The following is a 15,551-nucleotide window of genomic DNA, read 5'->3' on the forward strand; positions in this document are numbered from 1 at the left end:
CAGCCCTAACACACGGTCTGGTCTAGATAACCTACCTCATTATATTTATCATTATGTTTTTCTTATTCCCACGGCCTCCTCTATCTAACATGGGGAGGGCAGCTGACCGTGCTGCCTGGCAGGCCCAATTAAAACATTAACTCATAACACTTGGGATCATTCACAGTTTGTTGCATTACACATCGTTTTGAAGTTTTCCAAAGAGGGGGAAGAGGAAAACAAAACACAGTATTTCAGATCATGGTGTTTGCTTGTTTGTTTGAAAATTGGGTATTTGGAACTCCAGACAGAGAGGTTCTCCATTTCCCTCCAGCACACACACAAACACACACGGCCCAGCCAGCACCATGTGCAACATCTGCCTGACCCCTGGCCGCTCCTTTCTACGTTCCTGGCATTGTCACCACAGATGATGAATGCCAAGACCAGGGAGACAGATACTGTCGAAGAATTCACCGCAACGTAGCTATTTATTTTGAGTGATAACGTTTACTACGACTACGGCAGGAAGGAAAGGAAAACTTTAGTGGAGAAAGACGGAGTGCCGTGCCTCTGCCTGACTGCCTCACCTCAGCAATCAAAAGTGATATAGAGCCGTGGACGAGTGCTGAAACAACGAGAGGAGGAGATGGCGGAGGAAAGTGTTGGGGTTTACTTTGGGAAACCTTGCCAAGCTCAGCAGAGTTTATCAATTTAATTGCGGCAATACATCTGTAATTAGTCTGAAAGAATTAGAGGTGGAAGCCTGAAAAACCAAATTAGCTCCAGGCCGTTCGAGGGTGATTTGAAATGGTAATATGAAAGAAGAGACTCAGAGAGACACTGGGACTCAACAAACCTGCTCTCTCTATCTAAACCAACCTGAGATCAATACCCCGTTAGCTGAGAGAGAGAAAGAGAGAGAAAGCTTGTTTAGAAGAACGTGTTAAAAAAAACACATGTACAGTGCATTCGGAAAGTATTCAGACCCATTTTGCCACTTTACAGCCTTATTCTAAAATTGATTAAATAAAACATTTTCTTCAGCAATCTACACACAATACCCAATAATGACAAAGCAAAAACAGGTTTCTAAAAATTTTTGGTATGAGACTTGAAATTGAGCTCAGGTGCATCCTGTTTCCATTGATCATCCTTGAGATGTTTCTACAACTTGATTGGAGTCCACCTTTTGTAAATTCAATTGATTGGATATGATTTGGAAAGGCACACACCTGTCTATATAAGGCCTCACAGTTGACAGTGCATGTCAGAGTAAAAACCAAGCCATGAGGTCAAAGGAATTGTCCGTAGAACTCCGAGAGGATTGTGTCGAGGCACAGATCTGGGGAAGGGTACCAAAAAATGTCTGCAGCATTGAAGGTCCCCAAGAACACAGTGGCCTCCATCATTCTTACATGGAAGAAGTTTGGAACCACCAAGACTCTTCCTAGAGCTGGTCACCAGGCCAAACTGAGCAATCGGGGGAGAAGGGTGACCAGGAACTAGATGGTCACTATGACAGAGCTCTAGAGTTCCTCTGTGGAGATGGGAGAACCTTCCAGAAGGACAACCATCTCTGCAGCACTCCACCAATCAGGCCTTTATAGTAGAGTGGACAGACGGAAGCCATTCCTCAGTAAAAGGCACATGACAGCCCGCTTGGAGTTATAAGGCACCTAAAGACTCTCAGACCATGAGAAACAAGATTCTCTGGTCTGCTGAAACCAAGACTGAACTATTTGGCCTGAATGCCGAGCATCACGTCTGGAGGAAACCTGGCACCATCCCTACGGGGAAGCATGGTGGTGGCAGCATCATGCTGTGGGGATGTTTTTCAGCGGCAGGGACTGGGAGGCTAGTCAAGACCGAGGCAAAGATGAACGGAGCAAAGTACAGAGAGATCCTTGATAAAAAATCTCCTCCAGAGCGCCCAGGACCTCAGACTGGGGTGAAGGTTCACTTTCCAAAATGTCTGTTGTCTGTTGAAAAGCAACATCAGCTTTGACATCAGCCCGCCTCAACTGCTCAGTCGATTGCACTGAACATGCAATGGGATACAATGAAATATTACGCCTGACTTTTCAAAAGAGATAGCTGCTGCCATAAGTTGTCGGCATTAGTCTAAAATGTTCCCAAGTATAAAACCCAACAATAACATGTGCCTGCTGCCCAGTACCCTTTACGGTCCGTGGCTTTTTAAAAGCATATGCCTGTGGTTGGTTTCCTGGCCTCTCTGCCTGTGTATGCGTGTGTGAACGTCTACATATTATTGCCATATGTGCTGGTCGGGTGAGGGGAGAGAAGAGACGCCGTGCCAAATTATATCAATTATCAGAGTGTTGCAATCCTCCAACTCTCTCGCTAAACAACACCCAGAGTACAACCGGAGAAAACACCATGTCTGTCTGGAGAAGACGAGGTGTTCCAAACAGTGGGAGACAGGGAGGGAAGCCTCAGGGACAGAGAGAGGATGTGAGATAATAGGAGCGTGCTCTAATGCAGTGATGTTATGAATGTGATAAATGCTTTTTTGTGGGTGATTTGATCTGCTCTCTCTACATCGGCTCCAGAGAGCTAATCAAGTTGCTGGCGCGTGTGTGTGAGTGTGAGTGTGAGTGTGTGTGTGTGTGTGTGTGTGTGTGTGTGTGTGTGTGTGTGTGTGTGTGTGTGTGTGTGAGAGAGAGAGAGAGAACTGGCAGGGAGAGGTGTTGTGTAGAAAACAACACCATCTGTCTCTGCACCACGGCAGAACGTTCCTGTAGATCTGTCTCTGAAGAAAAAACAATATTGGGCTGGCCATGGTTCCATTTAACGAGCACAGAGAACGAAGGAGAGAGCGAGAGAGCGAGAGAAAGAAAGAAAATCACACCAAATCCAAATAATGCAATAAAAGAAAGAAACAAGAGAAAAGGATAAAGACTTGGCAAACACAGAAAGAGCAACAAATTCCACCACTAAACTTTACAGTGTTGGTCCATCAAAAGGCGAGAGAGAACAAAGATGTGTTTCAGATCAAACTAGTCAAACAATAAGGCACGATAACCCTTTAAACAGAGGCTGCATCTCAAATGGCACTCTATTCTCTATGGGCCCTGGTCAAAAGTAGCGCACAACATAGGGAATAGGGTGCCATTTGAGACACAACCAGAGTCATAGAGCCAACTTTAATAAAGACCCCTCTCTGGAGATGTGCCCTCCTAAGGATCCTAATTGTCTCCTGGTGAAATTACATTGGCTTGATTTGCTGTGTCCATCTCTCATTTCATGTTCGACTTCATGTTTTTTCATTACTCAGTACTTCTGATTGACAGGGAGTGCTGCGTAGCATGTTTTACAACAGAATGTCTGGATTTGAGGCCAAGGATTTGAAAACGCTGCAGGCAGGAGGGTCCAGCGGGCCAACAGCAACAGTGTGCTCACCAGGCAGAGCAGAGCAGGGCTGAACTGTAGCGGTTCCAGGGCCCATGTGTGTCCGTCTGTGGACCCTAGAACCGGGGGCCAGGAAACGAGGCCTTGCAGGGCTGATTCAGGGCAGATTCAGAGTTGATTCAGGGCCTCATTAGCCCCAGGAAATAGTCAATCTAATGGGGGAACAGCGTAGAGGAGGTCTGGCTGTGTGGCTAGGAGGATCAGTGTCTGAGGTGGTAAGATCTAAAAAGCATTACTATTCATTCTGTTACTCTACATACCCACCACACAACACCAGCTCCTCTCCAACTCAGAGGGTTTACTCAAAAGTGGCCGGTGGTGCGCAAGCTGAACTTGGCACTCTCTGTCTCACTAGCTCAGGCATCACATACAGTACACATACAGTACTCCAGACTGTAAAGAATACCGCCAGTGAGAGTATAAGTGTGGTTCTGATCTGGTTACTATGTGTTGAGGAAGGTGCTGTGACATTTTGAATCCATGCAGATTTTGCATTTATACTGCAGTCTTCTTCTTCTGCAGGTCAAACTGTTTGACTCCGACACGTGTACTGCAGTTGGTCTGAGCAGAGCTACGGGCCAGGGATGCAGAGTGAAACCCTGACTGAGTGTGAGAGGATTGGGTATTCGTCCATTCTCTCAGCAGCTCGTCCCGTCTCTTTGTCCAGCCAGTCAGTGTTTGGGTTCCATCATGGCAGCATGTTAACGAGGCATCCCCGTGGAGCCAACCTGGACCTGAGGAGAGGAGCTGGCCTGACAGATGGGATGTAACAGGCAGCTCGTTCTGCTCACAGCCAGAGGTCCCAGGGATGTCACTCAAACACACAACTCAACGCTAACCTTACTTTGCCATAGCTAAGGACCAGAGTGGCTCTTCACAGACAGACAGATCATCTGGTACATTCACCTCACTGTGAATGTGCCGGAATAGGACTTAGATATGACTCACAAGTTTCACGTGTCTACAGTATATGCATAACTTGCCAGGCCATAAACAGAATGTCATCTAAGCTATTTGGATGAAAAATCCAAAGTATGTTTATGTGTGTATATATATATATATATATATATATATATATATATATATATATACATTCACACACACACTACCGGTCAAAAGTTTTAAACACCTACTCATTCAAGGGTTTTTCGTTATTTTTACTATTTTCTACATTGTATAATAGTGAAGACATCAAAACTATGAAATAACACATATGGAATCATGTAGTAATCAAAAAAGGTTTAAACAAATCAAAATATATTTTATATTTCAGATTCTTCAAATAGCCACCGTTTGCCTTGATGACAGCTTTGACCAGGTGAAAGTTATGATCCCTTATTGATGGGACTTGGTAAATCCACTTCAAACAGTGTAGATGAAGGGGAGGAGACAGGTTAAAGAAGGATTTCGTAAGCCTTGAGATAATTGAGACATGGATTGTGTATGTGTGCCATTCAGAGGGTGAATGGGCAATACAAAATATTTAAGTACATTTGAACGGGGTATGGTAGTAGGTGCCAGGCGCACCGGTTTGTGTCTGGAACTGCAATACTGCTGGGTTTTTCACGCTCAACAGCTTCCTGTGTGTATCAAGAATGGTCCACCGCCCAAATTATATCCAGCAACCTTGACACAACTGTGGGAAGCATTGGAGTCAACATGGGCCAGCATCCCTGTGGAACCTTTGACACCTTGTAGAGTCCATGCCCTGACAAATTGAGTCTGTTCTGAGGGCAAAAGTGGCAGGGGGGTACAACTGAATATTAGGAAGGTGTTCTTAATTTTTTGTAAACTCAGTGTATATATATGATACTGTAAATCTTGTGTACATTAAATTATCCCTGAACAGTAAAACTGTCAACAGGGAGGAGTCCTATCCCTCCCCCTTGACAGTGGGAAAGCAGGCACAGGGCCCCATGTCAGATCCAACGTCTAACAACATTAGTTACACTACAGAATAAGGTCAGCTAGCCTAGTACTGTACTGTAGGCTGTGGGCTGGGCTTCATGGCTGTTGTCAGCTGTTATATGTCTGATGAGGAGACATTTACTACACTGTTGACCTGCTAATGGCTCCCTCTGAGACGACATCCCCAATGGCACCCTATCCCTATAAAGTGCACGACTTTTGACCAGAGCCCGCACTATATAGGAGTAGGGTGCTATTTGGGATGCACACAAGAGAAGACTGGCTCTAACCGCAGGTAGAATTCAAGTTTACAGCTCTGAATACGTAAGCAGCCTGGATGCCAATTCATCTGAATGAACTACATCCCCCTTTTCAATCTTACATGGAAGCATTTCCACTTAGTACAGGAAATAACTGGAATTTAGTTCTCATGTTGTCACACTGTTTGATGTATTCACTAGGGGTGTCACAGTGAAACCTGAGTCTGTGGTTAAGACAGGGACAGACTGAGGCTGGGGTTGGGTCTGTTTTAGACCCGGGTTCAAGTACTATTTGAAATATTTCAAATTCTTTAAGTGCCTGTATTAGCCTGCCTGGAGAGCCAGATGGGTGGGGTTTGAAATGTACAACTTTCTATTGGTTCCATTGCGCCAGGATACTCAATCAATCCCAGCGGATGTATTTGTAATGATGTCAAATTGTATTTGAACCCAGGTCTGGTCTGTAATATGGCTATAATGGTTTATCTGCTCAAGGCAATATGTTGGGAAACAGAAGGTGGATGGATGTTAGTACGTCAGCTAACTACCTTCACATAACCACAGTAATCCTACTCAACACAGAGGTGATGACGGAGTCCTAAAGTCTTCTTTTGTCCTAAAGTCTTCCCACCGCCGAAGGTCGGATTTCAGGCTAAGTCTCTGAGAAATGTGGACGTGTGTGTGTGTGCGTACGTGCATGCGCGTGTATGAGTGTCTGTGTTAAACATTGTATGGACTCTGGTTTTCATGGTGGATGTTTTGCATGCGATGAGAACACATCACCGCCACATATGGAAATAATTATGAATTAGTGCCTGATGTCGCATTCTTGTGGAACGCTATGGTGTTAACAATGATTATTTCAGAAGAACCACGAGCTACATGAACGTTTTCACAGCATATATGGCACGGGAGGAGTGGAGGAGTGTACAGATCCAGCCAGGCTTACAGTGTAGAGCAGCATGGTTGAGTTAAGCCATGTAAGGCCTCTTGCACTAATTTCTCTGTGATTGTCTCATGTGATACAGTGGCTTACTCTCGTTTTCTCATTAAGTCTCACAGTGGGAGAGAGCGAGAGAGAGAGAAGCCCTCTGGTCTCCTCTGGTATCATTACTAAATATGGCTAGCTGTCCAGTGGGCCTGCTGGGGCCTGCTGCCTCCCAATACTCCTTCAATAAACCTCCATGTTCCCCTCCCCATCGGGGTGTGTGTGTGACGCCCTGGATGATTTGTAACGCTGCCCAGCCATCAACAAGATTGTTTGGATGGAGTTAGGGAGGGAGAGGAGAGAGGGAAAGAAGGGGAGGAGGGAGGGAGGGAAGAGGAGGGAGGGAGGGAACAGCCCTCCACTGTTTAAAAGCCAGATTGAAAAACAATGTTGTTAGGGACTCCAGTGCCAACAAAGCTGATGTCACCGACCCACTTTATCTTCTAGTATAAATACGCTTCATCCCCAACTGTGTCAGAGGGTTTCCGGCCAGCACACAACTCTCTATGTGACACTGGATGAGCGTAGCATAATGTAGCCTGGTGTGACAATGACCGTAGGAATTGGCAAGACAGCACTTAAACAGACCTGGGAACAGGCTGAGCATATAGTCCATGCCAACCTATAGCCCATCATCTAGCATGTAAACAATAGTTCACTAATCACATGAGGGTTGATAGCAACAAAGTCCTAAAGCAGTGGTGTGTTAGCCATTAAAGTGGTGTATGTCTGTCACTGATTATTAGGGTTTACAACAAGAGGAAGTGGAAAGGGTGTGTGTCTGCACAGTGTAAGGAAGAGCCTGTATCCATGGGTAAACCACTGCTGCACATTACACATTAACTACTGCCATACAGACATTAACGTCTCACCACAGGGCATGTGGGAGAGTGTGTGTGTGTCTGTCTATTTGCCTGCATGTGTGGTTGGTTGTTGTTGTCCACAGACTGTATGTAACACATGATAAACCTGTAACCAACAGCTGAGAGCTCTTCTCGTCTAGACCATAACGTAGCACAGGTTTCCTCTGCAAAAGAATTGCTTCCTTAACGTCTCACGGAGAAAAGTGGACGATGCCTGAATGTTAATAAAGAATGGTATGAGGAAATAAATACATGGAAGTAAGTGGACTAAGAGAGAGAGAGATTGGAAATGGACCTAATGGAGTGGGACAGAGAGAGAGAGACAGAGTGACAAAGGTTGAGTGAGTGAGTGAGAGTGTGAGTGAGTGAGAGTGAGAGTGAGAGTGAGTGAGTGAGTGTGAGTGAGTGAGTGAGTGAGAGTGGGTGAGTGAGAGAGTGAGAGAGTGAGTGAGTGAGTGAGTGAGTGAGTGAGAGAGTGAGAGAGTGAGAGAGTGAGTGAGTGAGTGAGTGAGTGAGTGAGTGAGTGAGTGAGTGAGTGAGTGAGTGAGTGAGTGAGTGAGTGAGTGAGTGAGTGAGTGAGTGAGAGGAGCGAGAGAGAGAGAGATTGGAAGGGGACCTTAGTTCAATCTTGACTTACATGGAAGATGTGTTTGATGCCCAGGGCTAGTTTCTCTGTCCTGATGTCCCAGACCACAGGCTGGGGGGAGTTTAGCACAAACACCAGGGGCTTCTGGTGCACCAGTAGGGACTGGATGGGCTTCAGGTGCAGCTCCACCTGGGAACAGGACGACAGCAGGAGAGGGTTAGAGGACATTAGGTAACATTTTATATGAAGGGTACCTACAGTACATAAGGACGTCATGACATTCAACCCCCATGATTGATTGATTGATTATATGGGGTAAAAGTCGTAGAGTTAAAGGACAGAAATCCCAGAAGTATTTTCAATGGGGTCCTCGGGGTAGGAGAAAGCAGGACATGCAGTGCATTCGGGAAATATTCTGACCCCTTCTCTTTCCCAACATTTTGTTACGTTACAGCCTTATTCTAAAATTGATTACATTTATTTTTTACTCATCAAGCTACACACAATACCCCATAATGACAAAAAACAGAAACACCTTATTTACATAATTATTCAGACTCTTGGCTATGAGACTCAAAATTGAGCTCAGGTGCATCCTGTTTCCAATGATCATCCTTGAGATGTTTCCACAACCTGATTTGAAAAATGCACACACCTGTCTATATACGGTCCCACAGTTGAAAGTGCATTTCAGAGTAAAAAACAAGCCATGAGGTCGGAGGAATTGTCAGTAGAGCTCCGAGACAGGATTGTGTTGAGGCACAGATCTGGGGAAGGGTACCAAAAAATGTCTGCAGCATTGAAGGTCCCCAAGAACACAGTGGCCTCCATCATTCTTAAATGGAATACGTTTGGAACCACCAAGACTCTTCCTAGAGCTGGTCGCTTGGCCAAACTGAGCAATCGGGAGAGAAGGGCCTTGGTCAGGGAGGTGACCAAGAACCTGATGGTCACTCTGACAGAGCTTCAGAGTTCCTCTGTGGAGATGTGAGAACCTTACAGAAGGACAAGGACAACCATCTCTGCAGCACTCCACCGATCAGGCCTTTGTGTTAGAGTGGCCAGACGGAAGCCACTCCTCAGTAAAAGGCACATAACAGCCTGCTTGGAGTTTGCCAAAAGGCACCTAAAGGAATCTCAGACCATGAGAAACAAGATTCTCTGGTCTGCTGAAACCAAGCCTGAATGCCAAGCGTCACATCTGGAGGAAACCTGGCACCATCCCTACGGTGAAGCATGGTGGTGGCAGCATCATGCTGTGGGGATGTTTTTCAGCGGCAGGGACTGGGAGACTAGTCAGGATCGAGGCAAAAATGAACGGAGCAAAGTTCAGAGAGATCCTTGATGAAAACCTGCTCCAGAGCACTCAGGACCTCCGACTGGGGCGAAAGTTTACCTTCCAACAGGACAACGACCCTTAGCACACAGCCAAGACAATGCAGGAGTGCCTTTCGGACAAGTCTCGAACCTGATCGAACACCTCTGGAGACCTGAAAATTGCTCTGCAGCGATGCTCCCCATCCAACTTGACAGAGCTTTTAGCATCATACCCAAGAAGACTCAAGGCTGTAATCGCTGCCAAAGATGCTCCAACAAAGTACTGAGTAAAGGGTCTGAATACTTACGTAAATGTGCCATTTTCCCCCCATATACATTGGCAAAGAATTCTAAAAACCTGTTTTTGCATTGTCATCATGGGGTATTGTGTGTAGATTGATGAAGGAAAAACCTATTTAATCAATTTTAGAATAAGGCTGTAACGTAACAAAATGTGGAAAAAGTCAAGGGGTCTGAATACTTTCCAAATGCACTGTAGCACATTCATAAGCAGTACATAAGCATGTCATAAACGCCTATGTCAACAACTGCAACTTGATAATTGCAGGAATAGTGACATTACTGTGCCATTTACAAATGATATCAACTTGCGGTTGTTGTCATTAGCATTGCTATGATTGGAGCCACTTCCACCAGGTGTGGGAGCAACACAGCACTGCGAAACACACAGGAATTAGGAACCGGAACCTTTACAGAGCTAAGGGGAGGAACCCACAGTATAAAATGTACGAGTCAGCGTAGGGTCAACTACAGTGCATTAAAACCACCAGCCCCTTTCATTTCACACAGCTGCTTCACTCGGCAAATAGCAGAGCTTTTTCTTTACGGCGGCTATTTTTGTGGTATCAATGTTATCAAAACATTGCAGGACCACTCTGTTGACTGTTCCTGCACAATTACAGAGCTATAATGTTACGGATGGTTGTCTTTTTATTTTTTTTGTTTATATACACTAACTGTACTGATAATCTCAATGAGCCTGTATGACCGGGAGCTATGAATCGCCGGGGAAGGCAGTAACTCAGCTCTAATATGTGGTCTCTCTCTGGACGCTGCTATCTGAACGCTCACACACTGGAGGCTTTGTTAGGAGCGCTGAGGAAAAAACATTTTTACGAGCAACAGAGCAAGCCTCTGTTACCCACAACTCCACAGTGTGGAGCTATGAGCGAGCTATGTCTTCCCTTCTCCTTGATGTGTGTGTGCGTGCGTGCGTGAGCTAAGGCTTCAGCTATGGCTTCCAGACCGTCATTAAATTGTATTCTCGCCGTCTGTCAGTGACGGGGAGAGGAGAACTCCAGTGAACTCCCACTGTTGGGACGTGTGTTGTTGCCCTGCACTGCTGGCCTAGGCTGGGCCCCCAAGACCAAATCTATCCTGGTGATTTAGAGGCCTGAAGGCCTCACTGAAACCAGACCCTGCTTTAGACATGTTAAAATTCAGCCCCCCATCAGCTGTTTGATAAATAGGCCACAACTTTATCACAATCAATGTTTTATGAGCTAAGCTCCACTATCAGATTGGAAGAGGTGTTCTGTTACCTGGGAGTTAACCTTTTACTGCAGTGGGATAAATCATGGTCAGACAGTGTTTGCATCCCAATATTACATTTTATATACATCACAAAAGACTGAAATATGACAAAACAGTTTGCCATAGAAACACAGGGCTTTCAGCATTTAAAAGAAATATATGTTTATTAACTATGAAATTATGAGAAATATTAATAACATTCCACCCATGAGATCATTATGGGTGATTTGGTCATTTGACTGCAGAAAAGGTGTCTTGTTCGCAGACACTTCTGCGCAAATGTGGAAAGACCTTTGGTTCACCAAAGCGTCAAACTTGGACTTCATTAGCCAATACATTAATCGGCTTAATCTACCAACCAATCATTTCACCCTAACCCTTTTTCCCACGCCTCACAGTCGTGTGAGTCGCAAAAATTAATTGATGACAAATACTTTACTCAGTAGGTTACTCCCACGGAATTGTATGGTCACTCCCACTCAGGCAAACTTTGAATCGTTGATATCCCAGGCTTACAGGTACAGTTGAAGTCGGAAGTTTACATACACTTAGGCTGGAGTCATTAAAACTCGTTTTTCAACCACTCCACAAATGTCTTGTTAACAAACTGTAGTTTTGGCAAGTTTGTTAGGACATCTTACTTTGTGTATGACACAAGTAATTTTCCCAACAATTGTTTACAGACAGATTATTTCACTTATAATTCACCCTATCACAATTCCAGTGGGTCAGAAGTTTACATAAACTAAGTTGACTGTGCCTTTAAACAGCGTGGAAAATTCCAGAAAATGGTGTCATGGCTTTTCTGATTGGCTAATTGACATAATTTGAGTCAATTGGAGGTGTACCTGTGGATGTATTTCAAGGCCTACCTTCAAACTCAGTGCCTCTTTACCTGGAGACCTCCGGAGGTCTCCAGCACCTCCGAAGATGCTGGAGGAAACAGGTACAAAAGTATCTATATCCACAGTAAAACGAGCAATTTCCAAACGCCTGAAGATACCACATTCATCTGTACAAACAATAGTATGCAAGTATAAACACCATTGGACCACGCAGCCGTCACCGCTCAGGAAGGAGACGCGTTCTGTTTCCTAGAGATGAACGTACTTTGGTGCGAACAGTGCAAATCAATCCCAGAACAACAGCAAAGGACCTTGTGAAGATGCTGGAGGAAACAGGTACAAAAGTATCCATATCCACAGTAAAACGAGTCCTATATCAACATAACCTGAAAGGCCTCTCAGCAAGGAAGAGGCCACTGCTCCAAAACTTCCATAAAAAAGCCAGACTACGGTTTGCAACTGCACATGGGGACAAAGATCATACTTTTTGGAGAAATGTCCTCTGGTCTGATGAAACATAAATAGAACTGTTTGGCCATAATGACCATTGTTATGTTTGGAGGAAAAAGGGGGAAGCTTGCAAGCCGAAGAACACCATCCTAACTGTGAAGCACAGGGGTGGCAGCATCATGTTGTGGCAGTGCTTTGCTGCAGGAGGGACTGGTGCACTTCACAAAATAGATGGCTTCATGAAAAAGGAAAATGATGTGGATACATTGAAGCAACATCTCAAGACATCAGTCAGGAAGTTTGGTCGCAAATGGGTCTTCCAAATGGACAATGACCACAAGCATACTTCCAAAGTTGTGGCAATTAAGGACAACAAAGTCAAGGTATTGGAGTGGCCATCACAAAGCCCTGACCTCAATCCCATAGAATTTGTGGGAAGAAATGAAAAAGCATGTGCGAGCAAGGAGAACTACAAATCTGTCTCAGTTACACCAGCTCTGTCAGGAGGAATGGGCCAAAATTTACCCAACGTATTGTGGAAAGCTTCTGGAAGGCTATCTGAAACGTTTGACCCAAGTTAAACAATTTAAAAGCAATGCTACCAAATACTAATTGAGTGTATGTAAACTTCTGACCCACTGGGATTGTGATGAAAGAAATAAAAGCTGGAAAAAACTATTCTCTCTACTATTATTCTGACATTTCACATTCTTAAAATAAAGTGGTGATCCTAACTGACCTAAGCCAGGGAATTTTTACTAGGATTAAATGTCAGGAATTGTGAAAAACGGAGTTTAAATGTATTTGGCTAAGGTGTATGTAAACTTCTGACTTCAACTGTGTATGTGCTGTGCAAGGTTACCTGGGCGTCACAGGAGGTTGGTGTCACCTTCATTGGGGAGGATGGGCTCGTGGTAATGGCTGGAGCGGAATTAGTGGAATAGTATCAAATAGATCAAACACATCGTTTCCATGCGTTTGATGCCATTATTTTAACTCCGGTCCAGCCATTTTAATGAGCCGTCCTCCCCTCGGCAGCCTCCACTGTTGGGGGTAAATACACTCTGAGAAGTTATCCGATGGATACCTGTTCAAGTGACATACAGTACATATCTAGTTTTGAGGGATACTGATACAGGGAAAGAGGGGGGGAACTATAGTTTAACTTGTCAGTTTGTTAAACCTTCCTTCACTTCATCTCTCTCTCTCCTTTATCTCTATCTGTCTTCATTCCGTCTAGCTTTAACTTTATTCCCAGGCTAATCATATTAAGCGCTTCCTGTGTGTGAATGGACAGAGCTTGTAAATCACCCACAAGGAGTTCTGTCAGTGTCATATTATTAACATTTACTGGCCATAAATCAATCCTAACTCAATCAGTCAAGGCAGGTTCAGATGTCAAAAAGAGGGAAGGACTTCTTGTTTTTTAAGTTGCAACTGGCGACAGCACATTTCAAATCACAGTACAGGGAGCGTCAATGAACACATGAATGCGCGTTGTGTCTGGGAGTTTCATGACATTTCAGTTGTATACGAGAGCCAAGAAAATGTTCAGAGCATGTACGTACAAACAAGTTGTTTGTTCACGGCTCTGCATAGTTCAAACCTCAGATACTGATCTTCTGAAGAAAACCTTTTGCCATGTTTATATGGTCTGTTACATTAACGGATAGGCTCTTAAGATGTAATGGTTGATATATTCCAAGGTTAACCACAGTTAAACATAAACAATGATTAAATTCTTCAGACTCTGTTATGAGGCAGACAACGTCTTTAAAGTAGCCGGTAAATCGCTTAAGCAGAACTGTTAGCTCAGACAACAGAAACTCCATTGAACCAGACCAAACTACAGCATTGGACAGACAGAAAGTTATTCAGTTGCATCAATCATACACTCCCACACACTTTCTCTCTCCTTCTGGGTTTTTTCATGCTGTCACTGAGACATGATATGAAGCGCACACACACACACACACACACACACACACACACACACACACACACACCCCACCTTGCCAGACCCAGTCTCCTTACACCATCATCTCCCCCATTGACCATCTCTAAAACACTCTGGTTTATGCCTCAACAGAGCTATCCAGGAAAAAGTAAAATGTGTATCCACTGTCTGTGACAGGCTGTTGATAGTCAAAGTGGACAGTTGTATCCCTTTGACACATTTTTAGGCCAGAGGAGTGTGAGACACAGCTGAGAGAATAGTCCTAGAGAGAGTAGATGCATGGCTTGAAAGCCTCCTGATCACAGTCTCCCACAGATCTAAGACCCTGTAGAAGAGAGGAGGAGGAGAAGGGAGGAGAGAAAATGAGAGTGTTTAGCGGTATGGGCCATAAAAGTGCTGCAATAATCATAATAAAAAAAAGAACTCGGAGAGAGACGAATGGAAGAAATTACAGTACGCTTATCTCCAAGGGGGCTTGGCTCAGAGACGCTCCACACACAGTCACACACACACACACAAGTCTGGCAGATGCTCCACACATACACAGTCACACAACAAGCGAGGCGAAAGCCCCACAAGTCTCCCACAGCTTTCTCTACCTTTTTTTCCTCTCACTCCTTTCTTCATGTTTGTCCTCGTGGAAAATCTTAGATGAGCATCTAGTCTACTTAAGCCTCCCCCTCTGTCCAGACTCTGGAAAAATCATCTCCATCCCTCCTGGGAGAATAACCGAACGCAAGGCAACCCAGAAACAATCATACCTGCTCTCATTCTGCTGGCTTCAGGGGCCTTGGCTTTGAACAGAGGGGGGGGGGTAGAGAGAGAGAGAGAGAGAGAGAGAGAGAGAAGAGAGAGAGACAGACATTCAGACAGACGGACGGAGACAGAGAGACCGAGAGAGATCTGTAAAAGTTATGGAATTTTAGCACCAGACAGAAACAATTCCAAAACAAGTGAGTCACCAGAAAAGCAAAGGCAATAAGGCATAAACACAGTTGCGGGGAGACAAAATGGCAGAGGTTAAGAGAAATTAGTGCAGGAGAGTCCAATATAATCACATTAACAGTGTCGTGATACCCTCTCTAATGTCAGACTGAATGCGCCGATGGGAGGGTCACTCATGTAGAAATACCTGGAGAATATGCTTCTCAATGTCCACCTTGAGACCATTTAGCCAGTCAACGTCCAGACATTATAGATCAACGGAGGACAGCATCAATCCATGATCTTTCACACTTACCAATGTGGGAAGCTAAACTGAACAACCAGCGGGAGATAATGTGATACCAATCTATCAGATGTGGAAGAACTGGAACCAACAGCCACTTTCCCACTGCACTCCCAGTCCACACTCCCACTCCCAGTCCCAGTCCACACTCCCAGCGCCAACTCCCCATCCCCTCACATACTTC

General features: G+C 44.7%; 1 protein-coding gene across 1 annotated transcript in view; it reads right to left on the reverse strand.

Annotated features, from left to right (window-relative positions):
- Positions 1–15,551, reverse strand: part of LOC120052611 (transforming growth factor beta receptor type 3-like) — a 132,149-nt gene that overhangs the window by 48,928 nt on the left and 67,670 nt on the right. Inside the window, exon 4 of the mRNA XM_038999622.1 lies at positions 8,068–8,205. Coding sequence (XP_038855550.1) covers positions 8,068–8,205 — 138 coding nt within the window. The remainder of the gene's footprint in view (positions 1–8,067; positions 8,206–15,551) is intronic.

Source organism: Salvelinus namaycush, chromosome 8 (genome assembly GCF_016432855.1).
Source record: "Salvelinus namaycush isolate Seneca chromosome 8, SaNama_1.0, whole genome shotgun sequence".
Classification (NCBI taxonomy): Eukaryota; Metazoa; Chordata; class Actinopteri; order Salmoniformes; family Salmonidae; genus Salvelinus; species Salvelinus namaycush.